Source organism: Gasterosteus aculeatus, chromosome 16, assembly GCF_964276395.1.
Source record: "Gasterosteus aculeatus chromosome 16, fGasAcu3.hap1.1, whole genome shotgun sequence".
NCBI classification, from domain to species: domain Eukaryota; kingdom Metazoa; phylum Chordata; class Actinopteri; order Perciformes; family Gasterosteidae; genus Gasterosteus; species Gasterosteus aculeatus.
In genome coordinates this window covers 12636547-12654132 of record NC_135704.1, presented here as the reverse complement: position 1 = coordinate 12654132, position 17586 = coordinate 12636547, and the positions used below count along the sequence as shown (strand labels likewise).

At 45.5% G+C, this 17586-nt stretch overlaps 1 protein-coding gene across 1 annotated transcript; it reads right to left on the bottom strand.

Moving 5' to 3' along the window:
- Positions 1 to 1053: 1053 nt before the first annotated feature.
- Positions 1054 to 16438, bottom strand: LOC120834412 (matrix-remodeling-associated protein 5). The gene is made up of 12 exons (XM_040202393.2): positions 16052 to 16438; positions 15091 to 15311; positions 14783 to 14912; positions 13355 to 13596; positions 12817 to 12968; positions 8565 to 12058; positions 7912 to 8053; positions 7095 to 7230; positions 5530 to 6735; positions 5217 to 5424; positions 4394 to 4615; positions 1054 to 4196 (listed from the first exon to the last, which is right to left on the bottom strand). Exons 2-12 carry the CDS (start codon positions 15267 to 15269, stop codon positions 2136 to 2138), a joined length of 8172 nt encoding a protein of 2723 aa, XP_040058327.2. The 5' UTR covers positions 15270 to 15311; positions 16052 to 16438; the 3' UTR covers positions 1054 to 2135.
- Positions 16439 to 17586: the final 1148 nt, after the last annotated feature.

Sequence of the window (17586 nt, the reverse complement as noted above, 5' to 3'; positions counted from 1 at the left end):
TTTTATTAGTTATATGCTTCTAAGTTTGAGTAAGAAAATCATGTATTTTCTCACCACTGTGCCACAGTGGAAACGGTCCAACGCTACAAAAGGTAATTCAAAACATTTAAAGCCTGAACAGCGAACAACTGGCCCCATTGACCACAAAACAGAACTCAAATGTTCCTGCAGACATTTTCCCAGACCAAAATAACCGCCTACATTAATGGGTGATCCACTGCAATTATTTTAATTAACACTGCCTTTGATCTGTGAGCCACTTTGCATCAATAAACTCTGCATTTTCTTGGTTGTTTCTTTGTTTTTAATGTTTCAGTAACTCAATAACTCTCCGAGGTTTCGACTGATTACACCAGCAGGTTCAGATTAATGGTAATCATTTGTGGAGTACTTGATTGCCTCAACAGCCGATAATAGTCTTGAGCTGCGTCATGTGTGCTCCTACCATTGGTATGAAAGAAAATATTACAAAGTCTACACCAATGGACGTCAAGTTCAACATCAGTGGATATCTGTCAATCTGAATCATCTCAAAAGGCTATTAAAGGCCATCGCGAAAAGGACTTGTTACCGAACGAGCTGTCGGCAGTGACGTCCCACTGTGCACACTGAAAGCCACACGTGAGAGACTTTTTTTCACTTTTGCCAGCTGTGGCAAACAACTGCTTGTATGTGTCAAATAGTGTCAATCAACAACATGCAGCTACACAGACCGTGTTAGTATTCAGAGGAAACAGAATGCACACCACGAACAGAAGTTGGCAGGTGTGGGTTAGGGTGGTGCTTGGAGTCGCAGGCTCCTGTGGGTTTTATGGCATTTCCCAGGGAGAGCGCTATGATGTCATCAACATGTGTCTCATCTATAGCTAAGACCCCGTTTCCTGATTGGACAGCTGAGCTGGGATAAGGAGTTTCTGCTCTCATAATAAACTCAGGGAATAGTTTCCTTCCTCAGACTACGTGTTTTCTTTTCTCACTCACTCACACAACCGCACACACTATTTAGTCACACCACATTTCCAAACCAAACTGTTGACACAACACTTTCAGGTATTTGATCCAAGTTTTTTATTTTAAAATGTGAAGCTGTTCAAAATACAGCACAGGGGTATTGTAACTAATGAGACGTTAAAAACAGTTAATAACATTAAAAAAAAGATTGGTGTTTAACAACAGAATATTTGCATGACAAATAATTTAATGACGACATGAAAAATTGGAAAAGAAAAGAAGAAACATGCTAACTATGCGCTGCTGTCTATGTGCACATGCTTATGGCCAGCCTTACACATACATTTATACAATCTTTAATATCTAAATAATCACAACGATCCCTCTTCAAAGAACCGACTGTGAAAATAAATCCGTTGTAATCCTATTATGCCACACAAATGCTCTGAGAATGTCAGATACACTTGATTCTTGAAGAAAAATATTTTTCAGTTAGAAACACACAAATAACTCACGCGAAGAAGTATGTTCAAAAAGGCCCTACAATTGTTTTAATATTTAATACAGTAAATATTAGGCTGCAACTTTTAATCCAATCTGTATTTTGGTGGAGGAAGACATTTTAAAACAACACAATGATAACACAGCGTTAAATGACCTGTAGACATTTGTGAAGGTGCAAACAACCTCCTGTGTGTTCAGTCTGTCTGAAACCGTTCTAGTGGATGACTGTGTTAATGAATTAAAGCAATTAAAGTTAATGAGTAAAGCATGTTGGTCTTTCAGCATCACCAACACGTTTTTTTTCTTTGCTTCGGCAATACCTGCGTTTAGATAAACAAAGCACAACATAAAAACGTACCTCCAGCGACATGAAACGACCAATCTAAAACGTTATTTGTTTGTGCAGACACACATGCAGACTGCAGAGGATCTTCCATTTCTTGATATAAAACTATACAATTTTGAAAACAAAGCCATACATTAAAAACACATACATGAGACGTATACCAGTTTATAAGTAGCATCTTTTCTGAGATTTAACAGCGACTCCTTCACGGAGCCTTGCAGTTCGTGGGGGCATGTGGGACGGACACAGTGTAAACAGCATAAGAGTTCATCACCAGTACGGAAGACTGGTTGTGTCTCTGTCTTCTTTGCTGCATTGTGTGTGCGTGCGTTTGTTATATAACATGCAGATAGGTTGCCTGGGTGTCCACACCTAGTACATTTTTGGCAGTGCATCTGTAAAATCCTGTATCCCTTCTTGTTGGGTTGTTTATCACCATGGAACCTTGAGGACTGAGATAGCGGTTGCCATGGATACGAGCCTGACCCGTCACCCTCAGTTGAGTCAGCTCTGGTGTTTCCCAAGTGATCGTTGCCCGCGGTGTTGCGATCGTCTGGCACCGCAGCTCCACAGCGACTCCGGGCCGCGTGTAGGTCACGGGGGAGGGGCCTGCTGTGATGCGTGGCGGGTAGGCGATGACGATGACGGGAACCGTGGTGACTGAAACTGAGGAGGCGTCGACGCTGGTGGATCTGCAGGTGTACGTGCCGCGGTCGAACACGGAGGCCTGTTGCACCGTTAGTGTTCCGTCTTCTTGGACCAAGTATTTGTCGCCACTCTGCCCCAGAGACAGCACCTTGCCAGTTGGCGTGATCCATGAGAAGGTGCCCGCGTGGCCTCCAAGACTGTTAGAAGCATAGCAGGGCAGGCGAAGTGTCTCTCCGTTAACGATGCTCACCAAGGGAGCTGTTCTGGTGCTCAATGCCGGCTTTGAGACGGGGCTGGTTGTGCGGGGTGGAGGTCCAACTGGAGGCGGGGAATCGGGTCTAGATTGGGCTCTAAGTGGAGGCTCTCGAGTAACTGAAATTCTTGAATGGAGCGTTGAGTTTAAAGATTGAGCTGAAAGCAACGAGGCTCCTGAGCGAGGCACGTCTACTAAACGACTCTCCTGCACAGGTCTCTCCACGGCCGCTCCCCCGTGCGGAGATGTGGCCTCGTCCTGTGGGTCAGAGACCTCCAGCTCCACCTGTATACGTGTCTGTTCTCTCTCACCACTAACCACACATGCAAAGGTCCCTCCATCACTCGCCCGCACTCCTCGCAGCTCCAAGGAGCCGTTTCTGTGCACAATGAGGCGGTTGCCGTAGTGAGGAGCTGGCAACACACGGTTACCAGGCAGAAGCCAGGCCAGGCGAGGGGGAGGGGAGCCTTGGGAGGGGCACGGTAGAAGAACAATTTGGCCTTTCACCGCTCGCTGCTTCGCTGACGTTAGCACACCCAAAACTACATTAGTAGAGTTTTTACTGGGAGTACTACTGCTGCTACTCCTACTCAAAGCATTTCCTCTGAGTGCGCCACTGCCAACTCCATTATTAGACACACTTGTAGCAAAAACTCTGACATTTCGAGAAGTACCACTTATCCTGCCATTGTTTCCACTCGTGTCATCACCAGCCTTTTCTGAATATACTTCATTATTATAAGTCGCAGGATTCCTTTCTAAACTATCTCCCCTAACTGTGCTGCGACTGTTACCCACAATACTTCTATTATTCATGATGCTGGATCCATTTTGATTCATTCTGAGGTAAATTGGTTTGTTTTCTATATTCCCAGCCACGCCAAGGCCTGTTGTGATTCCACCGACTGCCCCGTTCACTCCAGCTCGCCAATCACTCGTAAGCGCCGGATTGAAGCCGCTGGTCGCTGAACTAGTGCCAGGGTTTGGAACAATGTTTCTCATTCTGCTATTGTGATCACTGTTGCTGCCGTTACTGCCGCTAAGCTTGCTTGTGTCCCTGCTTGCATTATTAAGGCTGTCCCCTGATCTACTGTGAGGACCACTGCCGGGCCCGTTGTCGTGGCTCCAACCTGTTCCTCCGACCCGACCACTCACTCCATGGTCAGGAGCCTCCATCTCCAAACCCACCACCATACTCTTCTCTCCGGCTGAGCTGCTCGCTCGACATGTGTAGTTTCCCGTGTCGATCTTTTGAGCCAGACGAACCTCCAGAGTTCCGTCTGAAGTGGCCACAACCCGCTCAGTGTAAAAACCAGGTTCCAAACTTCGTGGGATGACACGGCCCGTTGGGGAAAACCAGGTCACTGTCGGGGCAGGAACTCCTGTGGCCTGGCAGCGAATTGTGGCGGTTGCCCCGAGACGTACTTTGATGACGTGGTAGTTTCCGTCATCACTGAAGTTCGGTGGGGATCTAATCATGACCTTGACTTTGACCTTAAGAGATTGAATTTTTATATATATATATATATTATATATTTATATGAAAGAACTCATTACTGAACACATTTCTACTTGTATGTATGTGTATTAGGATTATTTAATCATAGACTAACAGGTACATTTTGTACTTGGATGTATGAATAAAAATCTTTATTAATAATATTAATATTTTTCAGCAGGTTTTTTCTTACCTTCATGGTGTCTTGACCTCCTTGATTCTCAGCATAACACGTGTAGTCCCCCTCCTCTCCCATACCGACTGTTGGAACCAGTAACGTCCCATTGTCAAACACAGTTAACATCTGTGCTCGCCCGCCTCTGTCTTCCCTCTGCAACACGCTGTTCACCATGGTTCCATCTGGTAGACTCCATTGGACCGCTGGGTCAGGCAGTCCTGATGCCTGGCAGTCCACCTGTAGGGAATGGGATAATTACTGCAGTCAATATCTTCTCCTCTTAAGGCAAAGTGATGCATATTGTACTATATTTCCAGGCTGTTTTAATGCTATTTAGGCCCTTCAAAAGAAGAAAATGCCCAGCAGCATTGTAAGGCAACACAAATGTGCATGTATACAAAAAGAGCATTTGAAGCTCATAATGTTGAAATTGAATAAAAAATAAGGTATAATGTGGTATGTATTGTGAATTTGGCAAATTTCCCACAATATTCATGTGTGAAGTAGTATCCCCTCAAGGCCACTGATTCATTGGGCTACAACCTGACAGGTTACATATTATTTTTGAGTCAAAATAATATGTACCATTTTTTTATTCAAAAACAACAGAAGACTGCTTGAAGCTGTAGAAATGTTTGGCACCAAGCCCAGCAATAGAAGTCACCCAACACACATCAATGTCTACATAGAAAATAAGGATCCAAAAGTTCAATTTGCTATTCATATTCATATTATTAATTCTCCAAAAGAGGGGCGTAATATATGACTGCTGTTAATAACAACGTTTTTCATTATTAAATAATGAAATACATTTCTACATTGTCTTTATTTAACTTACCTTCAGCGGCTGGCCCAAAGACACCATCTGAGTGGGAGGCTGTTTAGGCTCGATCTTGGCAGGCTTGGTAGCCACAGAGACACGCAGGAGGCGATAATCATCCGAGACCTTGTTCCGCGCGATACAGAGGTAGTCTCCAGCGTCCTTCTCTGTTACTCGCTGCACTGACAAGGTGCCATTAGTGTGCACTTTCAGACGTCGGTCGAAACTGAAATTCCAATTTGGACAAACACGATATTATTGTAAAATAAACACAGTTCAAGTGATCTCTTTTTTGAACGCACAAAGCAAGACCTCCCTCCCCCCCACATACCTGAAGTGCATGTCCACCAGTTTTCTGTTGGGGGTCCTCCAAATGATAATGGGTGACGGGTTGCCAGTTACAGAGCAGTGAAGCTGTAAAAGAAAACCGTAGTGGACTGTGGTAATGGACGGTGAGGTTGAGACAATATGGGCCTTACTGAAGGGGGAGACAGGAGAGGGATGCAAAGCAGCTCGGATTTTGTCAGAGGAGGAAGAGGAAATACGTCTTGGCACTTTTGTTGTATTCGTAGGCACTCCGGAGGGTGTGGAGAGAGAGGATGGTTGATTTTGGTTGCTTTTGTTCAAGTGTGTGGGGGAGCCAGTGACTGTTTTATTCATTTTAGGAGATGAGTTTGTGGAATTGGGTCGGTGAGGGTTAGAAGATGAGCGAGATGAACCGGGGGTGAGCAGCATGGCGCTGTGTCTTGCAAGGGGAGATGCAGGGGAGAGTCTAGTGGAGATGACTGGATTTGATGGGTTGCTGGGTAAAGGTCTGGACAAAGGTCTTTCTTTATGGAGTGAAGTTATAGGAGATTGGTTTTCAGCAGCAACTGCTTTCACTCCTTCACCTTTTGCTCCTGTGTTTCTCTTTTCTCCTTCTGCTATCCCTTGAATTTTTACCCTCACTGTTCTCTTGTCGGCCCCAACGGCATTACTTGCTATGCACTCGTAATTCCCTGATTCCTTTGGCCCAACACCTCGAATATGCAGTGTCCCGTTGGGCAACACAAAAAGGTTCCCATGGAGGAACTGGGATGGGCGAACTAGAGTCCCATCTGGGATTCGCCAACGGAGGGTTGGTGGCGGGGCACCTCGGGCAGAGCAGTGAGCATAAACAGGCCACCCTGGATTCAAGAGCAGGTGTTCCTCTCTGGGTTGCTGTATCACCGGGGGCAACGAGGACACATGCACACGAGCAGAGGCACTGACGGCGCCTGCCGAGTTTGAGGCCTCACAGCGATAGACACCTCTGTCGCTCGGTAACGTTCCTGCGATGTGCAGGGTTCCATTTTTGTCCACAGTGATGCGGCCGGTGGGGGGAGCAGTGGAGGTCAAGACAGAACGATCTGGAAGAACCCAAGAGAGCAGGGGGCCGGGAACGCCATCTGCCCGGCACTCCAATTGCACCTCCCCGCCCTGATGAATGGTAGCTTCTCTGTAGCTGGCCAGCTGCATCCGAGGGCGCCGGGTCCATACTTCCAGGGTGGTTAGCAATCTATAATGGAAGCATAAGAAACTCAATACATAAACAAATGCACACAGATTAAATGAAAACATTTAGAGAACTCCCATGGGTGCGCATACACAATTCGGATAGGAATCCTAGAAACATGACAGTGAAAAACATAATAGTCAAGCTAAACACACACGTGAAATATACAAACAATGAAAATATACAGCAATTAGCCTTTATTTATGAAAGGACTGCATTCATTCAGAATAAATCCAATGTACTCAATATTTAAGTTCAGTTAACCTCAGGTCTATTTAATTAGTGCTGAAAACATTTCTTTCCCATGTGATTATAACTAAATGGTAAGTGTTGCATTAATATTCTGGGATCAGTAGCCTCACCTGTCGCGACCAATAACGCTGTGCGCACTGCAAATATATGTTCCCCTGTCCTGCAGCTGAACATTCTGGATAACAAGGGTGCCATTTGGCAAGACCTCAAAACGCTGGGCGCTGGAGTGGATTGGTATCGCTGCTCCTGAGAGAGAAAGACAGACAGAAAGAGACAGCAGGGGATAGAAGCAGTGAGGTGACATATTGGGAAAACAGAGACAAATTGAGAAAGAAAGTCCCAGAATGAGTAAGACGAAGAAGAGAGGAGGATCAGGTACATGCTGAGTGGCACGACATGTAGTAAACCCATTGATGCAGTGCACAAAATGTTCCATTACTTTCTTGCAAAAGGGTTTTTCCCACATAGCAAGCAAGAGAAAAGCCTATTGTGTGCAAGCCAGGGCGTAATGCCGGGTGTTAATGGGATATTCCATGTGTAAAGGCTAGATTTTCCTTTCTATGACCTCAGGATGTAAACACAAATCTTTACTTATCCTGTTTTTTAAAGCTACAGTCTATTTTTCACAGAATAAATTAATCGTATATTCAATTCATGTCGGCCTGAAGCTTGAAGCTTCCGAGAGCAGTTGTACTGAGTGGAGTAGAAAACGAACTGATTTTTTACATCAGCCAATTTAAAATGAGGGACAGACAACAAATCACACAGCTTTCGGGCAACCGAAGTCTATGGAAGCCAGAATCCTTGGAGAACAGCACAGGGAGAACATGCACAACTCTACACAGAAAGGGGCAGAAGCTACTCGCTGTGAGGCAGCAGCGCTAACCAACACACGCATTGCATTTGACGACGCTGCGCTATGTGTACCTGCGGCAATCCTGGTCCATGTGATGGAGGGCTTCGGTTCTCCTTGAGCGTCGCAAGCCATTCTGGCAGTGCTCTCTGCTGGGAACGACACCGTCCTGTTGTGTGGGTCTGCAATCCTCGGTCCGGATCTCACTGCTGAGGCCTATAAAAACGATTTGGTAAAGAGATTAGTGTCATCGAAAATCATCAAAAGGTGTTCAGCTAATTTGAACAGCAACAAAAACTAAATTTAAAACAGTTTAAAATAAAATCAATATTATTACCACAATGTATTCAACAGATCATTGTGCCGAAAACAATTGAAGTATTGAAAATGTTGAATCCTTTGGGAATTGAGTCTCTGAACACTATAATGCTGATTATGTGGCAGGGATACTCTATTAAACTGAAGAATTGTCCTAAACATCCCTTTGCTTCAATAGCAGGTCATGTGGATAAAGATTAGACCATTTTCAGATCAATTTTACATTTCTGTTTTACCCGTCTAACCACACAGAAAATATCTTTATATGAGGTGCAGCGCAAACTACATTTACGAGGGTCTTTAAAGCAAGGGCAGAAACATTACAGACATTAGATTTAAGTAAAAAAGCTCTTACAATCAACATGATTGAACTACCAATAAAGTGTTGTTTGAATTAACTTGAACTCACTCCAGGGGCGGCAGGGAGAGGAAGTGAGGGGAGCCAGTGAGGCCTGCTGCTGTGCGAATCAGGAATAAAATTGGTCGCAGAGTTCTTCCACTCAACAGCGGGTTGACTTTGGTTTGGACCCCGAGAAACAGGCCTCCTTCCGGTACCAACGTCCACGTCACTTGATGCTGTGCTGCTGGTGGATTTCATCATTGTAGGAGTAGGTGATGTACTAGATTTAGCTGCATTTGCAGTAGTTGTGGTTGAGATGACCAATCTAGAACTACTAGTAGAAGGAGTAGTTTTAGTTGTAGGGGTAGTCGGGATACGAGTTGTGGGAACAGCTTTGATTGAGATTATAGTACTCAAAGAGGTAGTAGTGGTGGTAGTAGTGGTGGAAAAATCAGTAGTAGAAGGCCTAGTTGATGAAGTAGTCGTTTTAGTAGATGTCATAAAAGGAGTTGTGGTAGTAGTAGTAGTAGTAGAGGAAGTAGTAACTGTAGTACTTCTGGTCGTGCCAGGTGTTGGGATAATAATGGCAGTTGTAGTAGGCATGGTGGTACTATTCAGAGTACTCCTAGCTGTAGTGGGAAATGTGTGACCAGTAGCTGTAGTAGTAGATGTACTGCTTTTATCAGAACTAGCGGGATGAGCGCTCTCAAGAGTAACAGAAGGGGTTGTTTGGATTTTTCCATTAATTGTCGCACTGTGGGCCGTAGAGGAAATGACGGGGGAAGAAGTGGGCAGGGGAGAATGGGAAGAGAGGGATTCATATGGTCCACCCGACAAATTCATCCACGGCTCTTCGTTGTGTTTGCTCGGGGGTCCATCAGCACGTTTGTCTAAGGCCGTGCTTGTTTTTGTGTGTCTCCCGGAGCCAAGTGTATTTGTCCATGTGTGTGTGTGAGGCTCACGCGTCTGTGTGATCGCAGTATGCGAGTGAGTGGGTTCTGTCGTCTGCGCGTTAGAGAGAGTTGGCCTTGCGGTGTCTGGGGTTTTGGCTGAGTGATTCACCGTGTCTATATGTATATTTGTGTGAGGGGGGGATAATGAGGTTACAGCAGAGGAAGATGGAGTCAATGAGGGGGAGGCAGATTTGGAAAGGGAGATACCATGAGTGAGGGAAACAGGGGGAGACGGAGGACGTGTTGGAGAAAGAGCCAGAGGTGTGGTTGGTGAGGCCGGCAACTGCATATTCACTTGATCTGTGGCAGGTGCCGCAGTTTGCGACCGTGGGTTTGTAGAATCAGGGAGAGGTCGTGCTGGGGTCAAAAGACGCCCTCTGGGCCTGTTTAGGATGCGTCTTTGCTGTCCGATTCTCCTGCGAGAATTCCAGCGGCTTTGAGGTCGAGGGTTTCGTTGCAAATTAGGGGAGAGTTCCTGTTGGGGGCGTTGAGGCCTGTTTGTACCTGGCTCACCACCTTCACCTGGTCCTGGGGCGAATTCATTTGTTCGTGAAACGGGTTTAGATGTGATGGGTTCTTTCTGTGTCGCTGGGTTTGTCATTGTCACCGTCTGTGGAGGTGGTTTCTCTGTCTTTGTCTCTGGTTTTGTTTCTGTTGACCCCTCTTTCCCTTTATTTATCTCCGTATCTGTTTCCTCGTCTGTATTTACCTCTGTGTGTGTTCGCATTTCTATTTGAGTCAGCTGAATGTGCTGTAATCTTTCCTCTTGTAGATCGGTGTCATCAATAGATGACCCTTCATTTTCTGCTTCCACCCCTGCTCCTTCAGCTCTATGTCCTTCTGCATCACGATGTCCCTCGTGTCTTTCTCCGTTTCCACCTTCGCCTCGTCCTTGTGGTTCAGCTGTGGGAATTCCAGCTTCGATGGGCTGGCTATTATTAGTTTGAACAGTCTTTTGTCGTATTTTAGCCAGGAGGTCAGCCCATTTGTGAGGGTCGATTCTTTGTTTGTTCGTGGTAACTCTGTGTCTGTTATCAAAGCGGTTTCTTCTCTGGCCATTGGATGTTGAAGGCACTCCACCTCTTCTCAAGGGGTCTCCTCTCATCGGTCCAGGTCTTCTGGGCTTTCCAATGGGATGACGTCTTTGTGGGGTAGGTTGGAGAGGTCTTGGACGCTTGCTATTGCCAATAACAGGTATCTCTTCTTCTTTCTTTTCGTTCCCCGATCCTTCCTCCACTAACAAAGGAGCCCGTATGTTGGTTGACCTGCCAGTGGCTGACTGGGGCCCTGTGGGAAAGGAAGCCCTAAGTCGAGGGAGATGTCGTGAGTTTAACTGCAGCTTCATGGACAGAGAGTCACTGCCGCAATGGTTGACAGCAATGCAGCGGAAATTACCAACGTCCCTCTGAGACGGGCTGGTCAGAGACAAACTCCCATCTGATTGTATAGTGAGCCCACCTGATACAGCTAATCCCTGCCTTACTATGTTTCCATCCGGTAACACCCAACTCATGAGAGGTGCTGGCGAGCCAGATGCCTTGCAAGACAGGGTGATAGGCTCCCCAACATTTCCAGTGACAGTAGGTCCCACTTGCTCATTTAGAGGCGGTACAGAGGACTCCTCCACTGCCAGGCGCAGGTGGAGAACATCTACATCGCTGCCTGCCCTGGCTATGCAGTGGTAAATCCCTGACTCTGAGAGCTTTACGTCTTGTAGAATTAATCCATAGTTTGAAGTCGGCAGCCTACCATTTTGGCCCCTGGAGGGGGAGATCATGGATCCATCCGGGAGAACCCACTGTACTTTCGGGTTACCAGAGCTTAACAGAGGGCATGACAGTTCCACTTCATTCCCCGCTACTGCTGCCAGGGCCGTAATGGTATGATTAGTTGAAATAAGCACCCATGGGGGAGTGGGAGGGGACGACGTTGAAGGATGAGAAGCAAAGTCCGAACGAGAAGGAGGGTCTGGACGGGCAGCGACTCTTGTTGAGAATATAAGCTGCACTCGGTGTCCGTTAGACCGCGCTCTATTCAGCTGAATGCTGACGGCTGGCTGTAGCAGCCACTGTGGTCTGACTTGAACAGAAGCTTTTACTCCAGTGTAATAATATCCACCTGTCTCTGCTGCCTGCCCGTAGCGGTAGGCCAAAGCCGGGGCTTTACTCAGCATGATCTCCCTCTCCAGGCGAACCGCGGTCTCGCTGTAGTAAGCGAGAATCCTCCAAAGAGTTTCGTAGCTCTGCTTCTCCACGGGGCACTCCAGGGTGAGTGACAGGGCAAGCGGGATAGGAGAAGAGGAGGAAAGAGACAGATCTGGAGTGGGGGAAATATCCTGGAACTCAGGAGAGTGAGTGATGTTGCAGCCAAGATCGACACTGTTCCCCTGTTGGTCGGACAGACCCAGGGAGGCGGAGCCTAGAGGCTGTCTGAGGGATTCACTTGATTGGATTTCACCGAGTTCTGCCTCCAAAGGTGTGTCTCTTCCCGGGGAGGTGATAACGGGCGAGGTGCACAATAGGTCAGTCTGGTCAAGCAAGCCGTGGCCTTGGAGGGAATTGGGCGAGGCACAGATTGGACACTGCGGGCTGCCAGGACATTTCATGGGGCCTAATTGAAAGAGAAGCAGAAAAGATAATCTCATGATCCTTTTTCCTCTCTGGCATATTAGCTATGTATAACGGCATTGCAACTATACAAACACATTAGTGCTCATTTAAGCTATCGGCCCATATTAGCAGTGACATATATTAGTCATGCCAGTTCATATTAAACTTGATATCTTTTGGAAATTCAGAATGGTTTCGTAGTCAACTGTGAGAAAACTGTGTCACTTCATTATTACATAGCAAACATTAACCTACATTAAATTTATCTGCACACATCAATGCTGTTATCATATATTAGTCATGGCAAGTTAAGTATTGCATTTCATTGAGACGCATTTCATGGTTCAGCCCTCTTCTACATCTCAACGACAGTCACAAAACACACTGAAAGAGAAAAAAAGTGTGTTAAGAAAAGCAGATGGAAATGTCAGAGGTATAAAAATAACAAAAACAGATGTGTTATACATTACCTTTATCTCCTACTATCATCTGGCTGGATGTGACATGATATATTACAGTATTGAGAATGCTTATTGAGTGGAATTATCAACAAATGCGTCCATCGTTTCATAATGTTCATTCTTAACTCATCTATTTCTTCTCCTTTGGTCACTCAAATAACCTACACGTTGTATTACCCACCCAACTTTTTTGACTGAGTTAATATGACTCAGTGTTAAAATGAATAATCACCATAAAGTGTGGGCAGATGGGAGAACAACAAGCCAAAACAAATCATATTTCAGATACGACAGTCACCTGGATGAGCCTGACTCCAAGTGAGAAACCACCTCATTTTACAGTCACAACTCCATGGATTAGCCTGCAGCATAAGAGTATCCAACAGAGGTGCAGTCGCTAAGGTCTCTCTGGGCAGAGTGGTTAAGCTGTTGTTGGACAGGTCCAGGTGTCTTTGGGAAACAAAGCAAAGAACAGATTGAGGTGACAAGGGGGAGGCGCGACAGTCATTATAATCAGTCATTGAGGAATGGATGAGAGAATGGAAATGGGCAACGAGAGGTGACAGGTCAGGGGTCAAAGTTGTATCGACAATTTTTCATAATTTCCATTTCCCCTTCATGTTCAGACTACGTTATTCCTCTGCAGTAGTTATTCAAGTGGATCAAAAAGATAAAGCGACAGTGTTTGCAGCTTTAAGAGACGCATTCATCCAAATACCAATAACCAGCAATAGAAATGTTACATTTTTCATCAGTCTATTTGTGTTCCTTCAGGGTTAATTAAAAACACTACAACCGGGATTATTAAATGGTGTGCGTTAAGTGTTGAAGCTCACCTGAGGGTAGAGAAGTAATATGTATTCAGTAGGGACAGTGTGCACAGAGCGTGAGGGTGCAGCTGATGCAGCCTGTTCCCCTGCAGACGCAGCAGCCTGAGGCTAGTCAGCTGGAGCAGCGCCCGGGGGTGGATGTGCTGGAGGAGGTTGTGATCCAAGTACAGACGGAGCAGTGAGGTCAGGCCAGAGAAGGTCAGAGATGAAGCGATCTCTCTCAGCTTGTTATAACTCAGCTTTAGTATCTGTGGGGGAGGGGAAGGAAATGAAGTGAGCGGAAGCAGTGAAGGATTAGTGGAGTAATCAAATAGTCGTCATCAAAGCTGATGGAGAAAGTTTTTTGCGAGCGTGTCACCGGTTCATTTTGTTTATTGCAAATGATGTGAAGGTAATTGCAATGCGCAAAAATGGCTGAATGCAATCTGTATAAATACAAAACTTATGGCAAGATCTATGAAGAAGTCACGTCCATGTAAAAACTGAGACAACAGCCCAGAGCACATAACCAGGAGAACATGAATGCTGTGAGATTATTGATTCTAAATTGATGTTCGAGCACCGGGTGTTTACTTTCCAAATGTGGAATTTAACACTTGATCCTCAGCAGAATACTCGCGGGATACCCATTGCTATTCTATTCACGTGTGGAGAACTCTCCAAGTTAAAGAAGGCAGACCACGAAAAAACCATGTTGTGAAATTGTGATTCTGTGAGGCTTATGATGAATCTGCTCGGCGAGGAGGCGACTTAGGCGGACTAGTCGAGTTCCAGCTGCTAACAAATCTGAAACGTGAGGATGTCAGCATAAGGAAATATGGACTCTATGGATTCTATTATCACACAATGTGTGCAAATATACCAGCATCTGCGTACTGGATGAAGGGAAGAATTGCTGGTTGAGTTATACCACTTCCCCACAGACAAACTGTCCTTGGTTTCCTCTCGCTGAGCCCCCATAAATTATGAATTAGTTTTACAGGCATGAGAAAAATGTGCTTATTAAAGAAAATCATACCAACTGTTGTAATTATTTGCATACTGTTTTCCTAGATAGAAAATGTCAAATGAATCCTTTCATTATTCCAAAACAGAAGATTTAGGCATATTATCAATGTCTTAATTGCATCTTTTGACAAATACGATACATCTTGATAATTCCTGCATTACTAATGGTGCTAAAAACTTGAACCTATTCCGTCAAACAGTTTAATTAAGCTCATCTCTCTTACGTCAATAGCTATGTAGACAGTTAACTATAAGTACCACGCAAATGGAAAGTTTAGGGCTGAGCTCATTTGACCTGGGACAATAAATAAAGTACATTCTGTTGGAAACAGTAAATTGAATTCTGTGCACTGCAAAAACCTTTGCCATCTCCAGTCAGAGGTGAAACGTGTGAGGAGACGCGTTTGTGTTGCTCTCTCTGTTTACCTGTAATGATTTCATATCTCTGAATGCTGCATTCGGGAGATGGTGGAGGTCATTGCTGTGGAGCATCAGAAGCTCCGCCTTCTTCAGCCCAGCCAGAGAACTGTTATGGATCCTGCTGATGCTGTTGAACCTACGGGGCACGAAATCATCAACCCGAGCGAGTCAACAAATACGATCATTTCCATCTGAGCACATGAATTAACTACAGGTCGGCACCTCGATCCACCCTCTGACTGTGTTTGCGGGGGATATAAAATCATTTTATGCTAATCACGTACATCGTTTGTGTATTTAATGCATTCCCTTACCCTAGGTTTATGCGGCGTGTGTGTACAGGTAAGCCCGAAGGTATGGCGAGTAGGGAGCGAAACGTACAGTGGACTTCGTTGGCCTGGTAGCAGTTGCAGGTCCTGGGACAGGCCTGTCCCATCGGCACCGCAAAGGTCAGCGCCAGGAGGGTCAGCGGCACAAACGCGCTCCGGTACATCTTCCCTCTGCGAGGAGAGGAGCAGCAACGCTGGGATTATCTCTGCCGAAGAGAGAGAGAGAGAGGAAAAAAGATCAAGACTGATGGAGGGCAGCAAAGTGTACCACAGTGACATCTCAAAATCCAGATGCTCCCTTCTTCTCTCGCTCCCCCTCACACACACAGACACACACACACACACACACACACACACACACACACACACACAAAAATCAAGCCTTATTCAAGCAGCACAAAAACAAGGGGATTTGCGGTCTGCAGCTTAAAACATTTGACACTTTCTATCTTTAGAGGCACAGTGGAGCCAAACAATTAACCTACCATGTGCCCGGTAACTTAATTGTGAATATTTTCCCATAAAAAGGAGGAGGTTTTTATAAGAGTAAAGGAAAGCCATAAAATGGCACTGCATATAAACTATTCATCTTTCTCTCTCTCTCTCTCTGTTTTATCTTATCCCACACAAGCGGGCAAATGCACTTAAGCTAATAGAACTCATCAAATCTATTGCAATAGCTTTCAGAGGGTTTTTCAATTTTAAACTTAAATCAAACTACGTTAGCGAGAAGCATCCTGGATTATTAGATTATTGTAATGCATAGCCATGGTTAACAGAGCATACCTTTAACTCCTTTGAAGTTACTTCCCAGAATCATACAGTTTGAGAGGACGTTTCAATTTTAAACTTAAATCAAACTACATTAACGCATTCCAACAATTAGCAAGAATCATTGTAGATAATTAGATTACTTTAATGCATAGCCATGGCTGACAGAGCATACCTTTAACTCCTTTGAAGGTACTTCCCAGAATGATACATGTTGCCCATCAAACACTGGTTTTAATCCATCTGCCGGTTTAGGAAATTTGATGAACGAGTTAATTTGCCAATAAACTCCGAGATTGTTGAACCGGGAAAAGTCCCCCCCAAAAAAAAGTTGTCACATGAGATGCCACTGAGGAGAAACCGAGGAATGACCAAAGTAACACTTTACTCAACTACTCACAACAACAAAAAAATCCACAAAGCAACACGCAACAGGTCCCATAAAGGACGCGGCAGACTACGATCAACGCCAACGCGTCTGTGCGCGGCGTGTGCGCGCGTCCGTGTGAGTGACAGCGGATGCGTGTGAGTGTGTATTCGAGCTTTAGGAAAAAGAGGGTCTGGACTGAAGTGAACTTTGAATGACGTGACGGCACAGGGGCTTGTCCGAGGAGGGGCTTTGCGGAACCACAAACACGTCATTGCGCTCCTCGCTTCTTGCTGCGCTGCGTTTATGCGCTAAAGAAGCGGAGATCTCTCACTAACTGATTGTGCGTGCGCATTTCATGACGTCTCTGCTCACTTTTATCTGTTTTCACATTGAATTAGGGAAAATGGTTATGGCTTGTGGCTAAATTTACCTCACCATCAATACACTCTTTTATTACACGTGGTGACGTTACAAAAACAGCCGAGACAAATACCAATACATTAATTCAGTATACGTTTGTTTTATATATATATATATATATATATATATATATTCTCCATCCATCCATTGTCAAACCGCTTATCCTGCACACAGGGTCGCGGGGGGGGGCTGGAGTCCATCCCAGCCAACTTCGGGCGATAGACAGGGTACATCCTGGATTGGTCGCCAGCCAATCGCAGAGCTACACAATCGCAGAGCTACACAGAGACATACAACCATTCACACTCACATCCACACATCTGTCCCCAATTAACCTGATCCCCAGAGCATGTCTTTGGACTGTGGGAGAAAGCCGGAGAACCCGGAGAGAACCCACGCAGACACGGGGAGAACATGCAGACTCCACACAGAAAGGCCACTGGGCGGAATCGAACCCAGGACCTTCTTGCTGTGAGGCAACAGTGCTAACCACCACGCCACCGTGTCGCCCCTATATATATATTCTATAAAGTCTGTATCCATTGAACAAACATTTAGTTTGAGGGACAGTGGGACAAGGAAGCCCAGACTGAACAAATAAGTCTTCAGTGGCTTCCTCGATGTTCTGTAGCTCCAATCTGTGCTCCTGAGACACAGATATTCTCTTTTTCATATTATCTCCGACCCTCAGCCACGTCACAATGACCACACCTCCTTATGAAGGACTTAAAATAAGAGACAACACAATTAGCTTGAAGCTCCTCATCTGCCTCTGTCTCCCACCCACCATCCGCTCTTAGTCTGCCCTTGTATGCGTGTGTGTGTGTGTGTGTGTGTGTGTGTGTGTGTGTGTGTGTGTGTGTGCGTGTGTTTATTAGCAGCCTCCCACCACATGGTTTGTTTGGACAGAAGTTCGTAAC

What these genes read in the sequence shown, in the direction of transcription:
- LOC120834412 (XM_040202393.2), bottom strand. Translation starts at nt 15,269, where the DNA reads ATGTACCGGAGCGCGTTTGTGCCGCTGACCCTCCTGGCGCTGACCTTT. An exon ending in ATGGACCAGGATTGCCGCAG is followed by an intron (nt 7,231 to 7,911) that starts GTACACATAGCG and finishes TTTCTCTCTCAG; the next exon opens with GAGCAGCGATACCAATCCAC. An exon ending in AGCGTTATTGGTCGCGACAG is followed by an intron (nt 6,736 to 7,094) that starts GTGAGGCTACTG and finishes CTTCCATTATAG; the next exon opens with ATTGCTAACCACCCTGGAAG.